The sequence below is a fragment of the Lynx rufus genome, unplaced genomic scaffold, assembly GCF_022079265.1.
Source record: "Lynx rufus isolate CCGP_SWC_20201006 ecotype Redwood Valley unplaced genomic scaffold, mLynRuf1.p SCAF_4, whole genome shotgun sequence".
NCBI lineage: Eukaryota > Metazoa > Chordata > Mammalia > Carnivora > Felidae > Lynx > Lynx rufus.
This window is the reverse complement of record NW_025814856.1, coordinates 34,254,467-34,273,569: the sequence shown is the minus strand read 5'-3', so window position 1 is coordinate 34,273,569 and position 19,103 is coordinate 34,254,467. Positions and strand designations below refer to the sequence as shown.

Genomic DNA, 19,103 nt, shown 5'->3' with positions numbered 1-19,103 from the left:
ATGTATTGAGGGACTGTGATGGTTCTGGAATTAGTAAATGGAGGATGAAGTTTCCAAAACCCATATGATGAATCCTAATGAATTATTAATTATGTGCATATATTTTTTAGTTGATGTGTTTGTAATGTTTAAGAGAAGTTGACATGTTACAGTAATGGTACAGATTGATTCTACTTTATATATTTAATTGTGTGCTTGACATTTCTGTTGTAAATTTTATATGGAAAGATAAGGTTTTTGACAAAGATTATAAACAGGGATGTAATGCTTTCAAAGTTCACTCTGTCTTTTATTTGAACTTGGGAACTACTAGTCCAATTTATTATTAGGGAAGGTTTTTCTTGAGAGGTCAGACCATGGATGTGCTTAAGAAAAGAAAATGGATATATTTAGTTTGTAAATTCAGTTTAAAATGTTTAAGAAAAATTAAATTTGCAAACGATGCTGATTGCCGAGGAGGATTTTAGTGTGTCCAACTTGAGTTTTTAAATGAATGTTAAAATTTTAAACTGACAAGTAGAATGATACGAATTTCAAGTTGAACTCAAAGGCTTATGGGAAAAATGTATTTTTAAATATTTGTCACTTTACTAAACTAAATATTTTATTTAAAACAGTATGTGAGCTCTTCCTTGCAGCAAAGCACCCCTACCTCTCCCAAACACAGTGACTCAGTGAACACTCCTCTGCTGTGTTGTCTGTAATCACAAATCTGCAGTGGACAAGCAGTGCTGGTCGACCCTAATGCCAGGCTGGTCACCAAAGCAGATTGCTGGTGAGACCACCTGGGCTGTGAGGTTGAGGGAACTGTCAGCCCTCAGCAAGCCCTGGGTGGCAAGATAACATTCACATACCCCTCCTGGTTGGCTTGGAAGGTGTAATAGAAAAAGCATTGGCCAGATGTCACACATCTCAAGTCACTTGTTGCCTTTTGAACTCTCGTGTTTTAACTATATGCTGGGGACAATAATTTATTTAATGTTTACTTATTTTATTTTTGAGAGAGAGAAAATGAGCAGGAGAAGGGCAGAGAGAGAGGGGGACAGAGGATCTGAAGCAGGCTCTGCACTGACAGCAGCGAGTCTGATATGGGGCTCGAACTCAAGAACTGCGAGATCATGACATGAGCCGAAGTCACAGCTCAACCAACTGAGCCACCCAGGCGCCCCTGATGACAATAATTTCTAAATTATGGGATTGTTGAGAGGATTAGACATAACAGACATAAACTACCCAGTACCTTACCTGTCCCTTAGTAGGGACTCAAACAATAGTGGCATTTGTTAGAGGAAGATATGAAGGCTGATGGATTGTTTAGGGATTGTTTGGGAAGAAAAGAGAGGATTTAAGACATAAAGCCTACACTAGTTCACATTCTTTGGTTATCTGCTACGTTGCCAGGCATTGTGTAAAGTCTATATGTAGATCACATCCTTGGATTCTCCCAATAACTTGTGAGTATTTACTATTGTCGTCTTCATTTTACAGGTGGAAAAAAATGGAGGTTTAGAGAGGTTGACTTTTAAATTTTTACACAGCTAAGTAGAATTGTTGAACCTGAATTTAGATCCAGGAACCCTAATGCTATACAGTAGACCCCAGACACTCTTGCAGCCCTCTGTTGGAGACACTCCTGTCTTTAGTAACAGTAACACCGAGAAGGTAGGGGCCGGTATTGCCTTTGACTTCACAGAATTCCTCTGTGACTTTTGTACCCCATCAGTTTGGATTGCTTTCTTTTTTAACAGGCATAATAAAAGTATTGAGAGAATACACCAATGGAGGGGGCTTTGTTTTATTACAAGATAGTCAGGTGTGTTAAGTCACAAAAACATTTGATTGTGGAGGTAGTAAAAGGAATTGTCCTTGAAGCTGTTAATCCTTGTGAACTACCAGGTGGGTGTAGCCTGTCCTAGCTCAAAATGGGAGGTTTTTGCTATTAATGCTTTTATTGGGCCATTATCTTTTTTCCATTTTAATTGGCAGCCAGTTACCCTGGAAGTCATCATCAGGAATTCTGGTCCAGTTTGAAAGTGGATAGTTTGCTTTCTCTTTGACCACTGTCACCTCCCTCTTTTCCCAACCTCTTTCACTCCCACAGTGTTGAATGGCTGAGGATAATGGACAGTCATCCTCAGGTGGTGTGGGTAGAGCTACAGCCCTGGCTGCATCCTGTGCTCGAATTTACACTATGTCATCTTAGACAAAGGACTGACTTTGAGTTTCAGTGTCCTGATCTCTAGGAATAGTATCACCTGCAGAGCAGGGGGCTTATGTGAAGATTAAATGAGATGTGCTGTATTAAGTCCTTTGAACAGTTCTTGGGACAAAGTCATTTGTGAATATGAAGTATCTTTAAAACACATAACGACAACCCCAGCTGCCACAGTAACAGTATTAAGAGTCGTGAGGACACTGGAGGACGCATAGCCCTGTATCCCAGTGCCACTGTACGAAACACCAGACAACCCAGCATCTAGCTTTCTTCCCAGCTCACTTTCCCTCCTCTGCAGGCTGCCACAGGACTGGAGTGGTCCCAGCCTCGGTGTTGGGGGAGGGAGGCCTGTGCTGGTACAAGCCTCAGCCTGCCAATGAGGCCTGAAGTTGAGCAGCTCCAGATGGAGTCGAGTGACGCCTTCTCTGCCAGGAAACGTGGTGGACAGCCAGGGCCATTCGCGCCAGGCAACAGCCATAGATATATCAAAAGGGAGACAGGCAAAAAGTAAGGGAACATGAAGACCTTGGGACTAAACAAATGTTACAAACATAAACAAAAACATGGTGTGTGTCTGTGGCAGGCAAATGCTATCTAGGATCCAGGGATAGTTATTTTATGTACAAAATGGTGGTGCCTCTCGGTGGTGGCAGGGCGTGCCAAATGTCTGTTGAGTTTGGGCTGCTCTTGAAGGCATCTGACCTTTCGTTTTCGTTTTTGTTTTGTTTTATTTTGTTTTTGAAGAGAGAATGGGAGCAGAGGATCTGAATTGAGCTTTGTGCTGATAGCAGTGAGCCCAATATGGGGCTCGAACCCATGAACTGTGAGATCATGACACGAGCTGAAATCAGATGGACACTCAACTGACTGAGCCACCCACGTGCCTCTTTTTAAAATTTTATTGGAGAGAGAGAGAGAGAGAGAGAGAGAGAGCTGGAGGTAGAGAGAGAAAATCCTAAGCAGGCTCCACTCTCAGTGCAGATCCCCACTTGGGGCTCTATCCGTCCACCCTAGGATCATGACCTAAGCCAAAATCAAGAGTTGGACACTCAACTGTCTAAGCCACTCAAGTGCCCTCATCTGACCTTTTTGAATTAATATGATCTTGTATGTTCTCATTAACCACGAGCACATTTTATTTATCTTGTCTGAATGATTGGAAACAATACAAGACATAGGTATCGGAATGTGTTCTTAATACTTACAAAAGTCAGTAGCAGCAGATTTATTGTTTATTATGAAAATTATTTTGCCCAGTGGACAGCATATTTATCATTATGATATCACATGCCATGAACTTGGTATTTAAGAGGTAAGTGTAATTAAAAGCCAATACAAGTAAGGATGCTACGAGTAAGTTTAAGCCAGGCATTGTATTGTGTTAAATATTTTACATAATTTACATGCAGCTTTTTCTTAATTTATCCTTCATATAGCAACTCTGTGAGGTAAGTGCTAATTTTATCAGCGTTATCTCACAGATGAGAAAATTGAGGCTCTCTTCTGTAGTCAAGGTCACTCAGCTGGCTAGTAAGGGGCAAAGCCTGAGTTCTGATCCAAAACTTCTGACCCATGAACTTATCCACTGTACTCTAATCACCTCCAGTGTGTTGTCTTCGTTAGGAGGGGCTTGAGAGGGATGGTACATTTATGTACATAGACCTAGAGGATTTAAGGATTCTGCCTGTACCTCTTAGAATGTTGGTGCTGGAGGGCATCTCCAGAGGGCGCCACACCCTCTTTAGTCACCCTTCAGGATCCTGGCACTTGAGGCACAGTGACTCGTCCTGAGTCTCAGCGGGATGAATCTTACGTTACTTGCCTGGACCAGATGCAGCTAATTCTGGCAAGCAGAGATACATGTGGCCCCCAGGCCCGCAATGCTGTGACTGTCTTTGTGCCAGAGCGTCAGCTGCAGCGTTGAGAAGTGGCAGTGTTTACCCCAGCCTCCACCGTGAGTCAATCCTCCCGTGGAGTGAAGTGGTGTGGTAAGGCCAGTATAGCTGAATGGCAGTGTTCTGTGTACATCTTAGGCACTGAGAAAATCTAATGCATAGTAAGCTCATTTCAGAAATAGTTGTTATTATATGTGGGACTTAAGAAACAAAACAGATGAACATAGAGGAAGGGAAGGAAAAATAAAGATGAAACAGAGAGGCAAACCCTAAGAGACTCTCAACTATAGAGAACAAACAGAGTTGCAGGAGGGGTGTTGGGTAGGGGGATGGGCTAAATGGATGATGGGCATTAAGGAGGGCACTTGTTGGGATGAGTACTGGGTATTATATGTAAGTGATGAATCACTGGGTTCTTCTCCTGAAACCAATACTACATTATATGTTAACTAACTTGAATTTAAATTAAAACTTAAAAAATAGCTTTTATTTTCTCCTATTTATAGAAATCCTACATGTTCCCTGTAGCAGATTTGTAGTCAAAAAGAAGAAAAAGTTAACCATAATCCTCCCCTCTAGTCAGAGTTAATACCTTGGTATATTTTATTCCCAATCTCTCCTCAGTATATATGTTGTATGTAATGTTATAAATTTTGGGTTAGAGCACGCTTCTTCCCCTACCCTGGCCTCATCTGACAGTAATACCGTTACTGTGCTTACCAGGTCAAATAAACATTTTTTTTTTATCTGAAAATAGTTTTTCTCTGATTATAAATGACATAAGAACTCGTTGTAAGATGGGGCACCTGGGTGGCTCAGTGGGTTGAGCATCTGCCTCTTGGTTTCGGCTCCGGTCATGATCTCACGGTTCATGGGTTTGGGCCCCAAGATGGGCTCCACACTTTCTCTCTCTCTCTCAAAATAAATAAATAACCTTAAAAAAAATAAAGAAGGAAGTAAAAATCATTTGAACTTTAACCCATATAGATAACCTTTTGATGATGTGGGGTTTTTATCATTTCAGATTTTTAGGCATTTGTATCTGTATTTTCTAAAGTTTCCAAAAGGGTAATGCACTCTAGTTTGTGACACAGGTATGTTTTGTCTTTTAATCTTCTCAATACTTTCCGGTAGTTTTCCTTCAAATACATTGCAGGCTTATCAAAAGTCTGGAGTCCCATGATGTTAAGCTTTAGGCAAGTGACGTTGATATTGGCAGTACAGAAAAACTTTGGCTTAGAGATTGTCATTTTCATCACTCCATCACTTAAGCACCAGACCAAGGCTCCAAGCATCATCCTGGCTTTTCAGGTGTAGGTACCCCTAGGAAAATTCCCTCCTTTCAAAATGGAATAGCCACACCAAGATACCAGCACCGGTGTGGGGCAAGGAAACACCTTTGGTGCAGCTATTATGGGTAGTTTTCTCTGAGCTTATAAAACATCACTGTTGTAAAAATTTACGTAATAATATAGTTGTTTTCAAAAAGCTATATATGTTCATGGTTAAAAAGAAATCCCCTTTGAAACCAGCACTTTGCATATCACTCAATTAGGAACGTTTCAAACGAGGTTCTGATTTGGAGGTGGTAGTAGGAGGAGGTGATTCCTTTTTTACACAGCCGTGACTAGTCGCAGATCTGTTGGGTGTCTACGATAGGCCAGGCATTGACCTTTGTGCTGAGGTATATGAATTCAGTATTTTACTATGATTAGTTAGCAAAGTCTTAAGAGACTTAAGATCTCCATTGTCAGTGTGCTTCTATTTAGATATTTTGTCCTAAAGACACTCTTGTAATATGTTTTCAGCAGTAGTAATGTATTTCTTGATTGGGATTTGAATCATATAGATATATGCATTTGTCAAAATTTACTGAATGGTGCACTTCAGATTTGGACATTTCACTTCATGTATATTTTCTCTCTCTGCAAACAGAACCATAAACAAATATCAAACTTTAGCTATTGACACGCGTGCTGAAGAGTTTAAGGGTAACTGTACTAAAGTCTACAACTTTCAAGTGCAGGTAAAAGATAAGGTGGCTCTGATGATGGAGAGATGTGTGATAAAGCAAGTGTAGTGAGATGTGAGCAGTTAAGGAATCCAAGTGGTGAGTATGTGGATGTTTACTTCTTGGTGTTAAAATATTTTATGTGATAGGAAATTGTCATAATAAAATGTTTGGGAGGCAAACCCAGTAACGAGGCTGTATCTGAAGGGGTTAAAGCACAGTCTCTAGAATTATCTTTCTGGCTTAAAATTCTGACTGCTTCTTGCTAGCTGCGTGACTCCATCTAACGAAACCTCAGTTGGATTATTTGTTGAATAGGGACAATGAGTACACTTAGCACAAGTCTCATTCCATAGTAAGCTCCTAACAACCACTATGGTTATGATTTCACAGATTCAAGGAAGTGATGATTATAAATGAATGACCAGAGGCTGAGGTCGCACTGTGTGCCACCATATGCTGAGGGCCCACTATGTGCCACTCTCATTTGGCCATTTTCAGGAGAATGAGGCAGTCGCATTCTGCATCGTGCTGTGGGTGTTCTTCAGTAGAAACTTCCACACAAGTGGAGGTGTGAGGAATGTGATTAGCAAAACTGAGAGTGGCTTCATTAGGTTTGACAGAACGCTTCCCTGGCTCTGTTGCTCCTCCCTGGCCTGGCATCTCCTTTAAACTAGAAGGCGTTTCAGAGAAGTGGCATCTGCTCTGTTAGACACTGTGGCATTTCTGAGTCGATATTAATTTAGTTCATTGTAAAAATTACTCCCTTTGTGTGAGGCCAGGCCATCTCCTATTTGGGGGCTTAGCCTGTTTTTGCTCTAAGGACCTGTGTCCTGGGAAATTCTTCTAAGGTGTCAGGATCTCCCTCCCTTCCCAGAGTCGAATCATGTTTATGCATTATGACAGCCTGTTCCAACCTGGCGCTGGGAGGCCAGGAGAAAGGGTCAGGAACCTGGAAGAGGCTGCAGCTGGGTCTAAATACACAGCAGTAGGGGGATGGGAGGAGAAAATTTCGGATAGTTCTGTGGATGTGCTGTTTACTGCTGGATGTGTGATATTGTGCTGCTCTGAAGTCGGGTGGAAAACAGTAAAAAAAAAAAAAACAAAAAACTATGGTGTTGAGGGTAAGTGTGGGATATAGAACAAATATTGGCCACATTCTGAAAGGAGAATGAGCTGTTAGTGGGTAGGAGGAGTAGACTTGGATGTTAGCTTTCCAGCTGCAGTGATGAAATGTCAATCTTCCGAGTAGATGTCTTGGAATGATTGGGATTTCCAAGGGTATCTTCATACTGGACTGCTTGATTCGTCAAGTATGAAACAGGACTCAATTTCTCTGCTTCATTGATACCATTGGAAAACTACTTAGAACATGCCAGAATTTTCTTTGAGTTTTACCAGATATGGATGCTAGCTCTTGGGTATTTTTCTGTGTTGTTGTGGGTGTTACAATTCCAAAGTCAACTCCAAAAGTCTTATTATTTTTCCCCAGGAGTAAAATGAATAGCAGCTTATTAATTTGTTAATTTCCTATTTGTGACACTTGGCCTGGCTCCCTCTGCTATGAATTCTTGGTGAAACCAGGCATTTGTTTATAAAGATGGAGAAAGTCCTATCCAAAGAGACTGTTTTGGCTTGAATGTTTCAGAAATAATCAGAAAAGAAGACAGTCCAAGAACATAGATCTAGGTTTTGTGATTTATGAGGTCTGGCATAGGACAGGTTAATATATCAAGCACTCTAATTCACAGGGATTTAAGGTTATAAGTCCTTATTGGGGAGTGGTTCTGAGGAGGAGGTGATAGGAGGTGGAATTTGAAGTCATTGCTGATCTCTCTGACTGAACGGATGGACCTGTTCAGAACGAAGTCAGTTACCTCAGATACAGTTGAGCATGCGCTTGAGGAACTTGGACATATTCACAAGGAATAGGGGTACAAAAGGAGGAAGAGAAAAGGATGGAGGAAGAAAGGAAGGAAACCAAAGAGAGCTCTCATGAAAGGAAACAGTATTTCTCAGGCCTTCACAATCCTTGAAAGTCAGCCTGATATGAACCCTTCCCAGTTCCTGGAAACTGCGTGCTTTCACCCTCCAGGATGCAACCTAAACTCTTCTTTGTGTTTAACATTCAAGCAATAGACTGAGATTTCAGGCACAATGAATGGATCCAGACAGGCAATAAAAGAGCAAGACGCTGCAATTTAAAACTCAATGCAGTTTGGAAGCGACATAACAAACTATTCTGGACCTCAGTAGACGTGTGTGTTGTGGGCAAGTGGTTCTGAGGCCCTCCATCTCTCTGGACGTGTGTCATTCCTGGCTTCTGTTCAACTCCAGTGTGTCATAAACCACTTTACCACTCTACCGTGGGAAGGAAAAACCTTCTAGGTTCCTTCTTACAGCAGCACCACTGAGCCGTTGTTCAGAATTCTGTGACTACAGTACTTGGATTGTAGCAGATTTTAAGTCGGGAATATGTGTTAATTTGCAGGTTGGGAAGGGGTGGACATATCCTTTATTATTGCTGCTGTTAACGGCTTAGTTTGAATCTCACTGACCCCTTGGGAGCTTTCATAGGATCCCTGTTTGAGAGTTAGCTTACCTGCTTCAGGTTTTGTTTTTTTGTTTTTTTTTAAGACCTCTGTGATAAAATTATGGGAGATCTTAAAAGCAGTTAGGGCAAAATAAGTTTAACAAAGGCCATAAATGTGTTTTTCTGTTTATTTTCTGTCCTTTTTTTTGTTTTTGTTTTTGTTTTTTTAAATTTTTTTTAATGTTTTATTTATTTTTGAGACAGGGAGAGACAGAGCATGAACAGGGGAGGGTCAGAGAGAGGGAGACACAGAATCTGAAACAGGCTCCAGGCTCTGAGCTGTCAGCACAGAGCCTGACACGGGGCTCGAACTCAACGGACCGCGAGATCGTGACCTGAGCCGAAGTCGGCCGCTTAACCGACTGAGCCACCCAGGCACCCCTATTTTCTGTTCTTGAATATAGGGAAATAAACTTTAATATGGACAGATTTTTCTGAAGATCCGAAATAACAAATGTGAGTGACCTACAGTGCTGAATGTTGGCATGCTTTACTGGTTTGTTTGAGGCGGTGCTATAATGATTTCTAATTTAAATAGATAACCAAGAAGCCAAGCAAATACAGACAGAAAAGCAAAGTAGCCTTTGTCCGTTGTGGATGCCTTTAGGTCTTCTCTTCCCAGCCTTGTCTGTCTGGAAAACAGGTCTCTTCCTTGTGACATCGATCAGCCCTCCTTTATGGCTCTTCTGTTCTCTCCTGCCTCGCTCAACGTGGCACCATTTCCCCTGCTCACTACACTGTGTTCTTAACATTTATTACAGTGTTAATATTTTTCAGTAATTGTTTGTTTGTATCTCTTCTGTCCAGGAAGTTTTAAGTTTCTGAAGGCATGGACTCTGACTTTTTTTTTTTTTAATCTTTGAATTCCCACAGAGTAGGTGCTCAGTAGCTGTTTAAAACGGGCAGGACATTTTCCTGCCACTGTCATTTTTCTTGCATGACACTTTAGGGGGTCATGTTGTTAGATGTTGAGCCGTGTTTTCTGAAGATGTCTTCTGGAGGCCTCTGCAAATATGACATCCCTGCCCCATATGATGAAGTTATAAAGGCTGATACAGAGAGGAACATGGAAATATTCAAGACAAGCTACTGTGGACAACTTCCTGTGTTTATCTCACATTTTAAACCCTTTTTCTTTATTTTTAGTACGACATGTGATAATTGGGGAAAAAATGTAAATCAGTACTGAAAAGATATAATGCTCCCCCCATGATGCCACTGCTTGCCCCTTCAGATAACCTCAGTTAACAGTTCAGTTATTATGTTCACTTAGACTTCATTATGAGTGTATAACTAGTCACAAATGTGAGTATTCATTTTTTTAAAATATTAATCATTAAGGTCTGTTTAGAGTGTATAGTGTATGTGGGCTTATTCCCAAGTTCACACATAAAGATGTATTTAGTCATTGTCAATGGACCTATAGTATAGTATTATTTCATTATGTGGCTATATAAAATTTATTTTTCTAATCCCAAATGTCCACATAGTGATAGTTTGGTTGTTGTCAAGTGTTTCAATATTCTAATTACACTGCAGTGAAAAATCCTTCTTTCTCTAGTGGATTTTCACAGAAGTGGGATTGCTCTACCCACAAATTTTCTGTGAGCCTTGGGTAGGTGGACCTCCTAATTGAGAACGTTGCAGATGCTTTTTAACCATGACTTTTTCCGTGACTTTTTCCGGAGCATGGAACCAGGTACCCAGTGATTTGCATTGGGCTCAGAGGTCTGAGAAGGATTTTGAGTGCACCCTCCGATTAGGAAATCAGATACATTAGGCCTGTCTAGAGAAAGGGTCCCTTGGGAGCAGAGCTTGTTAGAGAGTGGAGGGGCTCTGTGAGATGATCTTTGTGAGGAAAGGAGGTGACCGGGCAGTGTAGAAGGCCCAGACATCACAGGTTTAGGGTGTGGCGGTGCCTGACTGCACCATTCTCCCCCAGAGAGAGTGTGCGTCAGGAATAGAGACTGCCCTGCCAAGGGAAAAGCTGGGTCACTAGGGGCTCAGCTGCTCTCCTTGAGCGTTCATGGGAAGGTGAAAGATCCTCCTTGATGGTAGCGGGGGAGCAACCTAGAGGAACTGGCTGTGGTGTGACCATGGGGTGCAGAATGACAGCAGACAGCAGAGCAGGATCCAGACAGCAGCACATGGCACCTCTCACCAAATGGAAGGCTCCCCGGAGAAATCGATGTACCCAGACAAAATAGAAGACAACCTTCTAATCAAGAAAGTTGGAGATCTCAGAATGCTAGTTATGTTTCTGTGAAATATTTCTGTAAATACAGGTGTAGGTGGGCAATGTGTATGTTACATTTTAAATTCCATAGTCCTTCCTGTTGCTTCTGAAGGTAAAACCTTCATTTTATTATATCAGTTTATATTTATATCATTTCTCAGTATTACCATCTTTCCCCCTCCTCTTGTTCATCACTGGTTAAAAGATCCACAAGAGGTTTGTTTTTTGTCTGTATTCAAAGGTGGCTTCCAGGTGTCTGCTGCTGCAAGAGGGGGTCTCTAACCCTGGGGTTCTCAAGCCACCCCAAGTTTGGAGGTGTTAATTCTGTATTTGCAACACTTGGGGTCTCTTCCACTTGTTACTACCATCTGTGGTAATTATTACTGTGTAAGCCTGATTAAGCTAGAACTACATTTCCCAGAATCCCCTTCTGTATAATTCCTGGTTAGAGTGGGCTAAATGAGAAGTTTGCACAGAATTTGGAATGCAACCATTATGCTGTGATGGACAGATGGACAGATGTAGAAATGCTGGCAAGGTGGTCCCGCTCATCCTTGCTCTTATCTGTTCCATACCCGTCCTCTGACCCTGCTGATGAACATTGACCCAGACCTGTCATGAGGCCTGTATCCACCCTACAGCTCCTGGGTGTGCTTTCTTTCACTGGTGACCCCTGTGATCCTCTAGCCCTCACTTTTCAGACCTTTTCTTTCTCAGCATCTCCCCCAATTTTGTCAGCTTTTTGTTCCTGTGATAAATCCCTTATTCATAACTCATAGTGGTTCTGCTTCCCTAATTGAACCCTGACTGAACACATCTTTGCTTTGAAAATCAGAAAGAAGATGATTATTTTATTTTATTTTATTTTATTTTATTTTATTTTATTTTATTTTAAGTAATTTCTACATCAAACTTGGGGCTCAGACTCATGACTCCATGAGTCATGTGCTCCACAGACTGAGCCAGCCAGCTGCCCCAAAAATGGTTTCTGATAACTAGTTTTCCTTTATCCTTCTTTCACTTCAAGTGCATCACAAAATACTGTAGAAATGCTGTTGGGGTTCATAAATGCTTTTAATCTTCTGTGGCTGTTTTCAGGATCTGTTGAAGTTGCAGATGTTATACACAAATCTTTATTATCAATGTATATTATAAATTTGTCCTGTAATTTGTACAAAACACAGTATAGATTTCATCTGGAAATTTCTTCTTCTGAAGAAACTGTCTTTTTCCTCAAAAGTTCTCATTTTTTTTCCAGGTAGCTCCATTTGCAGGAGATCTGTTTCATGTCCTCTGGTTGCAATCTTATAATATTAGAGATTCTTTGATAACACAAGTGTCTAAATAAATGTGGTCCTTTTGCCATCAATGTTAGGAGGTTCTGCCCTAAAGGTTTCTTACAGAAATATATATCTTTTAATTTGATAGGCAAAATGTAAGATTGTTTTAGTAGTCTTAAGCTATAGAAATAGTAAGATACCACAACTGAATTGAGCCTTTCTGAAGTAATTTTTATCTAGCTTTAAAAATTTTATCACCAACAAAGTCTGTGTCAATGGTTATGAAAATAATTAATAACATCAGTGACAAGATCAGAAGAGTAGACTAGTTTATCATTAGAGATTTTAATGAGAACTATAATGTAATAAATATACAATATTTTTTAAGTTTGGCAATCTGAAAATACAATGTCAAACTTTAAGAATTTGTATAGGAACTAAAATTAAAATTATTCACTTGAAAGCAAAAGTGTGTTGTCTTATGATATAATTATCTCCTTTATAATCAACAGTCTGTTCCAAATGGCAGTATCATGCCCCTACACAATCCAGATGAAGGAAGTACTTTAGAGAAAGTAGAATTAATTGACTACTGTGTTTGATAGGAACTTTAGGATTTAAAACTTACATAAAAGCTTTATCAGTAAAGGATTTCTTAATGTAAAATAATGTCTCCCTAAACAGCTTCCTAATTTGTATCACAAAACCCTTGTCCTAGAGATGGCTCTAGTTCCATCTTTTACTTTAAAAGTGACTATTTCAGGGGCGCCTCGGTGGCGCAGTCGGTTAAGCGTCCGACTTCAGCCAGGTCACGATCTCGCGGTCCGTGAGTTCGAGCCCCGCATCAGGCTCTGGGCTGATGGCTCGGAGCATGGAGCCTGTTTCTGATTCTGTGTCTCCCTCTCTCTCTCTGCCCCTCCCCCGTTCATGCTCTGTCTCTCTCTGTCCCAAAAAAATAAATAAACGTTGAAAAAAAAAATAAAAGTGACTATTTCAGGTGTGTGTAATTTGAATCTTCTTGGGTAGCAGTCTGGTGGGGAGCCAAGTATCTGTAATCCTAATTCAATCAATGGATGTGACCAATGATGAAATAGTTTATTCTGACGTCTTTCATGTTTGAAATTTTCTGTTCCAGTACTGGGCGAGCCCACATCAGACATGTTGAAAGGTGAAATAATTGTTTTAGTTTCAGAGATGACATTGGGCATATGGAAAGAGTCATTGCAATATTGTCTCATTCCCAGTGACCTAATTACAACTTGAGGAAATAGGACTCCATCTACAGCAGCTATTATAATAATCGAAGATAGGTAATTCTCCAATTTTAGGTTTGGGTTCTGGGGTCATAATGAAGTCACAGAAATTAACTCATTTTCTTTGGGAAATTGGCACTTAGGCACTTATCACCCTATAATTGTATGTCCTTTATAAAGGTTCCTCTTTCTGTAATATCTTTCAGCTCTTTTCATGCATCACCTTCCTCCTTCTTCTTGCCTTCCAGTAATAGGTCAATTTGAAATACATTGTAACTTTCTCAATTAAGAATCCTATCAAACCTCATGAAAGGTGATCACCGTGCTGGAAATTATGCCATGCAGTTGTGCTGAAAACTGGATATTCCAATTTTGCTCCAGTCAGTGAACCATGGAAATCACAGTTCCCCCAAGAAAGCCAATGTTATTGACTTGAAATAGATGGTTACCTTAGTAGTTTCCAGGTATATACTGCTGCATTTGCATTTAGGAAGCTATTACATATTTTGTTAATGTTTATGTATTTTTGGGAAAGAAGGGCACAGAGAAGGAGACAGAGAATCCCAAGCAGGCTCCACCCTGTCAGGGCAGAGCCCCGTGCCTGAGCTCCGAGCTGCCACTGACAAACCCCATGAAATCATGACCTGAGCCGAAATCAAGAGTGGACGCTCAACTGACTGAGCCACCCACATGCCCCGGAAGCTGTTATATTTTTGAAGAGAGCAATGTTGAATTCACTAAACTATTTTAAATAGATAGCTGAAAATAACATCCTTACTGATATTCCTGATAAACATTTTCACACATTTACTAGGTCCTTTTGCATTATGGTTCTGAACTGTTTCTTATAAGCACTCTTGTGCATAAATGTATTTTCAGAATGCTGTCTCTAAAAAGCACAGTGAACCAGTTTTACAAAGCTTGTCTAATTGAAAACATTTCTTATTTATTCTCTTTAGGTTATGCTTTTCTTAATGAATTTAATTTTTTTCTTTGTATATTTAATAATGCTTCTAAGAATGTTTGTTTTCCAGCATAGGACCATAAAAATTGGTATAAAACTTTGTTATTGTAATTAGAATGAAACTTGTCGTAAGAAATGAAAGGAAAATATTTGAAAAAGTATTATTTTAATGTGGCTACTAAAGTCAAACAAGACCATGGTGTGGGGTTTTTTTGAGCGGGGGGGGGGGCTTTCTAAATGGCTATAAATATCGTTCTCATAAGAGATTTGGTAGTTGAGAATCTTACATATTTATAAACTTGTCAAATGTGTCACAGTGCTTTTTCTCCTAAAATATATATAAATCATAGTAAACTGGTTTCCATCTAACCAAGAGGAATCCTAGTCGTGAGCACTGTTCATTATCAGAAACTAACCAGAAAGGGAACAAAATAAAGTGAATGCATTGCACATTTACGCTGCTGCATATAAGAGTAGTAGTTAAGGATAAGGAGTTTGGAGTTATACATACCTGGAATTTTCCACCTCGGAGTCCAGTACTATGGTTATCAGTACAGAAGTGTAATCTGTTTCCATACAAAAGCTATTAGAGTAGATGTTATTTCTCCCTCCATCTCTTTTTTTTTGCTTGTTACCCCTAAAGTATGGTTAAATCATCTTATGGTAGACAAACATTGGATTTCGTGTCTGAGATATTCTTCTGTAATTTTGCTTGGGATTAGGAGAGTAACGTGAAAACCCAAAAGCAATCCAAAAATGTGTGTATTTGGTGAAATCAGATTTATTTTATTTATTTATTTTTTAATTTTTTTTAACGTTTATTTATTTTTGGGACAGAGAGAGACAGAGCATGAACGGGGGAGGGGCAGAGAGAGAGGGAGACACAGAATCGGAAACAGGCTCCAGGCTCTGAGCCATCAGCCCATAGCCCGACGCGGGGCTCGAACTCACGGACCGCGAGATCGTGACCTGGCTGAAGTCGGACGCTTAACCGACTGCGCCACCCAGGCGCCCCAAATCAGATTTATTTTAAATAGAATGGAAACAGTGACTGTGTGAATCAGCTTGGTTAATACTGAATGAGAAGAATAGCTACTGTTCAGTAGGATTTGGCTGCTTAATTTTCTCCCCTCCGAATAAATAACTGAATTAAATTACTTCACGTGAGTTGCAGTCAAGATGAGACAAACTTGCTTTCTTTTAGGCTATTGATGTACTATACTGATTTAACGTCTGAGATCTAATAAGAAGAGATGATTTTAGTGAGCTTATTTTCGGCCTGGGGTGTAAGTTGCAGGAGACATACCTAGATGGGATACAGTTTTTCCTTTGTCTTTTGCCATTTGTCCCAGTATGGCTTCACAGTGCCCAAAATGGTTGTTTGGTCTACCAGCTTGGTGGCATGGAATCCTTTGACACGTGGTCAAATGGTGACACATGTAATTGACAACCACTTCATTGAGGCTACAACTGTTTGTCTTGATGGTTCATGCCTAAGGCTGATTTAATTAAGCATATCTAGTGCCAATTAATGATGCCCAATTAGGTATTCTGTCTGGCTTTCAAGTGTTGCTGCTGGAGATCTAGAGAAAAGCATCTCTTTCTTCTGGATGACAAGCATGTGAAAATTGATAATGGCAATGGAATGCTGGTTATCCTTTTTAAATAATTTGAAGGGATCACAATTAAAAATTTGAGGAGACCGTATTTTTTCTATTTGATGGCTCCAAAAGAGAAATAGGAAATGTCTTCCTATATACCTTTATTTTTTTGGTTAATTGCTAAAAATAATTAGCGATGATAGTTACCATATTTTGACTTCTTTTTAATGTGCCAGGCATTGAGATAAGCACTTTACCTACTATATTTCACTTACTCTTCACATCATCCTAACACTATAGATTATTATAGCCATTTTACTGACAGGCATATCACTTTTCCCTTTCTGAGCCTCAGTCTCCTCCGGTCTACAAAGAAAGTGATAGGCAGAGTGAGAGATTTTAGGTCTGTTTAACTCCACAGTCCGCGCTCCTACTGCTGTTCTTAGGCGCAATAGCCAAGATACGAAATACATTCGTTTTACTTGGTTTCTTTCCTGGTGAGTTTCTGATAATGAGCTGTCATCCCAACTTGCTCTTTACTCAGGTTGATGTGAGCCAGTTTATCCTAAGACATGGGTTTGACTGATGTTGTGATGGTTCATATCTAGGGCAGCAACAGGTGTAGGAGGACATCGAGGGCAGCAGAGAAGGAGCCATGCTTGCTTCTGGGAGAAGGTGAAGCCTGGTTTTCTGAGTGTTAAGAAAATTTAGGGGAAGGGAAGACCAACGAATAAAGACCAAGAACTTTCATAATCTGACTACCTCAGCTGGAGTAGCTGTCTTACCCAGTGCTGTCGTAATGTCAAATCTTGTTGTAGCTCCTTGTTGCCTTCATGACAAAACCCTCTGTGGCTCCTTCTCTTTGAACCTTTGCCTGCTTGTCTTGAGTAAGAAGAACAATAATAGAAATAACTGAAACAGCCAACGCTTACAGAGCCCTCCACCTTCCATGAATGGTGGCTGACACCAGCAAACTTATTATTATTATTATTTGCCCACATCTGCCTGAGTGGAAATAATCCTTTTGATTCTTTAGAAGATAGAAAGGTATTAAAATGAACTAAATGGTCATGGCAGTAGCCTTTCATTAATCATATGAGTTTCAGGCTCTTGGGATAAAGTATTCACATGTATTGTCTAATTCTTAAACCAATCCTCATCATTTTTTCACAGTTGGGTAAACGGAGTCTCAGAGACATTTAGTAACTTGCCAGGTGTCATCACCTGGATGAGGGACAGAGTCCTGATGGAAACCCAGTCTGCAGATTCTAAACCTGGTGTGTTAAACCAGAAGGCTATTAGAGCCTTATAGAATATTGACTTAGTTTTCTGATGTTAGACAAAGAGGAACGACAAACAGAGGGTGCCAGCTGTGGCTGAAGATGTGTACTATTTGGTTTATGAAACATGTTTGATTTGAGGGCTGTTTTGTTTTTTTCCTTTTGTGGTTGGGGAGGGCAGTGTCCCTCTTTGCTCAAGACCTTATTTCTGTCACTGGGCTGCTTCATGCATTCAGCTTTCAAGCCAGGCGCATGAAGATGTTTGAAGTTTATGACTCAGGTCTCAAAGGTCAACAGGTCAACAACAGGCAATACCTGCCCCCCCCCCCCCCGTTCCTTGAGTATGTCGAGAAGCAAAAATTCCAAGGCCACCTTCCTCCAGGATGTTTTGTTACCCTGCCACCATTTCAGAAATATTGCTTGCTTTCAGGTTCAATCCATTTCCTCCTCCCTTATCCAGTCCCATCAATATATAGAACAACTGCTCAGAAATGTGGTGGTTTCCAAGAATACAGTTATTAACTGCTCTCTTTGCATCTTGTCTTAAACGTCTCCCCTATGTAATCCAGTCTTCCCTTCGACATCTCAGCCGGCTGACAGGTAGTTAGTTCTTCTGACTGGCAGATTGGTGCCTCAGTCACATGGGAGTGTCATTACACAGTAAAATTAATACCTCCAGCCTGGATTTATTTAGCATCTTCTGACACTCAAAAGAGCAAGGGAACACATGCCTTGCTTTCTCTTGGGATGGTTGAGTATTAGATTAAACTGGTAGGAAATATTTTAATGCCCTCGATAAAGACTTTGTATTTAGGTGCATTGATGTTTTTTTTCTGGACGTTTTTTATGCCTTTATTTTCAAAGTTTGTTTAATAGAGCTTTTACAAACACTTTTGGAAATTAGGTGCATTTCCACGTTCCTTGTTGCTCAAAAACAAAACAACAACAACAGAAAAACCCACTACTGACTCTGGGTTTTCTTTTTCAGATGCAAAAGAAATTGTTTTGAAAGCCCAGATCTTAGCTGGAGGAAGAGGAAAAGGTGTCTTCAGTAGCGGTTTGAAAGGAGGCGTTCATTTAACAAAAGAGTAAGTCTGGAGGTGTTACTTCTCTGTCTTTTGGCTAAGTATTAATGGAAGATCTTACTCATGATTGAAGGGAGCATTGAGAAAAATGGTTGGAATGGGGTGGGAACAGAAGGTAGCAAGTAGAGGAAATGAATTATAGGTAGAGGAGGGCTCTGGCAATGCTCCAGTGTTCTTTCTCCCATAAAAGGATTTTTTCCTCACTAATTGGTGAAAAACCTGACACTCCTTCTGCCCTAGACAGTGATCCATCATAAATGTTGAAAATGATAACACAAAATAAATGCTGCCGCCATATTGTCACTTGCCTATTCTGGAGCCTGCAAGTGGCTCCCCATTACCAGTGGCTTCACTTGTCCCTCCTGTCTGACAGTCTGAACCTTCCCTTATCATGGCCTATCTCTTGTGTCTGCCAGCACTGCCCCTGTGCCTCTCTTCCGTCACATTTTCATTATTTACTTTGAATCATACCCTCTCCCTTATGCCCTCATTGGCCAATACTTCTCACGTGACCCAAGTCAAGTTTTTGTTATTCAGCTCTTATCTAAATCTGTTGTGCATTTCAGTATTGTCTTTCTACTGTGACTGTAACTTATTTTGGGGAGAGAGGATAGCAGAGGGAAGCAAGAATCTCCCCTTTCCCTTCCCTTCCCTTCCCTTCCCTTCCCTTCCCTTCCCTTCCCTTCCCTT

General features: G+C 40.5%; 1 protein-coding gene across 2 annotated transcripts in view; it reads left to right on the top strand.

The window, feature by feature from the left end:
• SUCLG2 (succinate-CoA ligase GDP-forming subunit beta) overlaps positions 1 to 19,103 on the top strand; it is a 275,629-nt gene that overhangs the window by 115,420 nt on the left and 141,106 nt on the right. For both annotated transcript variants that reach the window (XM_047094643.1, XM_047094644.1), the window contains exon 3: positions 18,317 to 18,416. In XM_047094643.1, the coding sequence (XP_046950599.1) occupies positions 18,317 to 18,416 (100 nt within the window). The remainder of the gene's footprint in view (positions 1 to 18,316; positions 18,417 to 19,103) is intronic.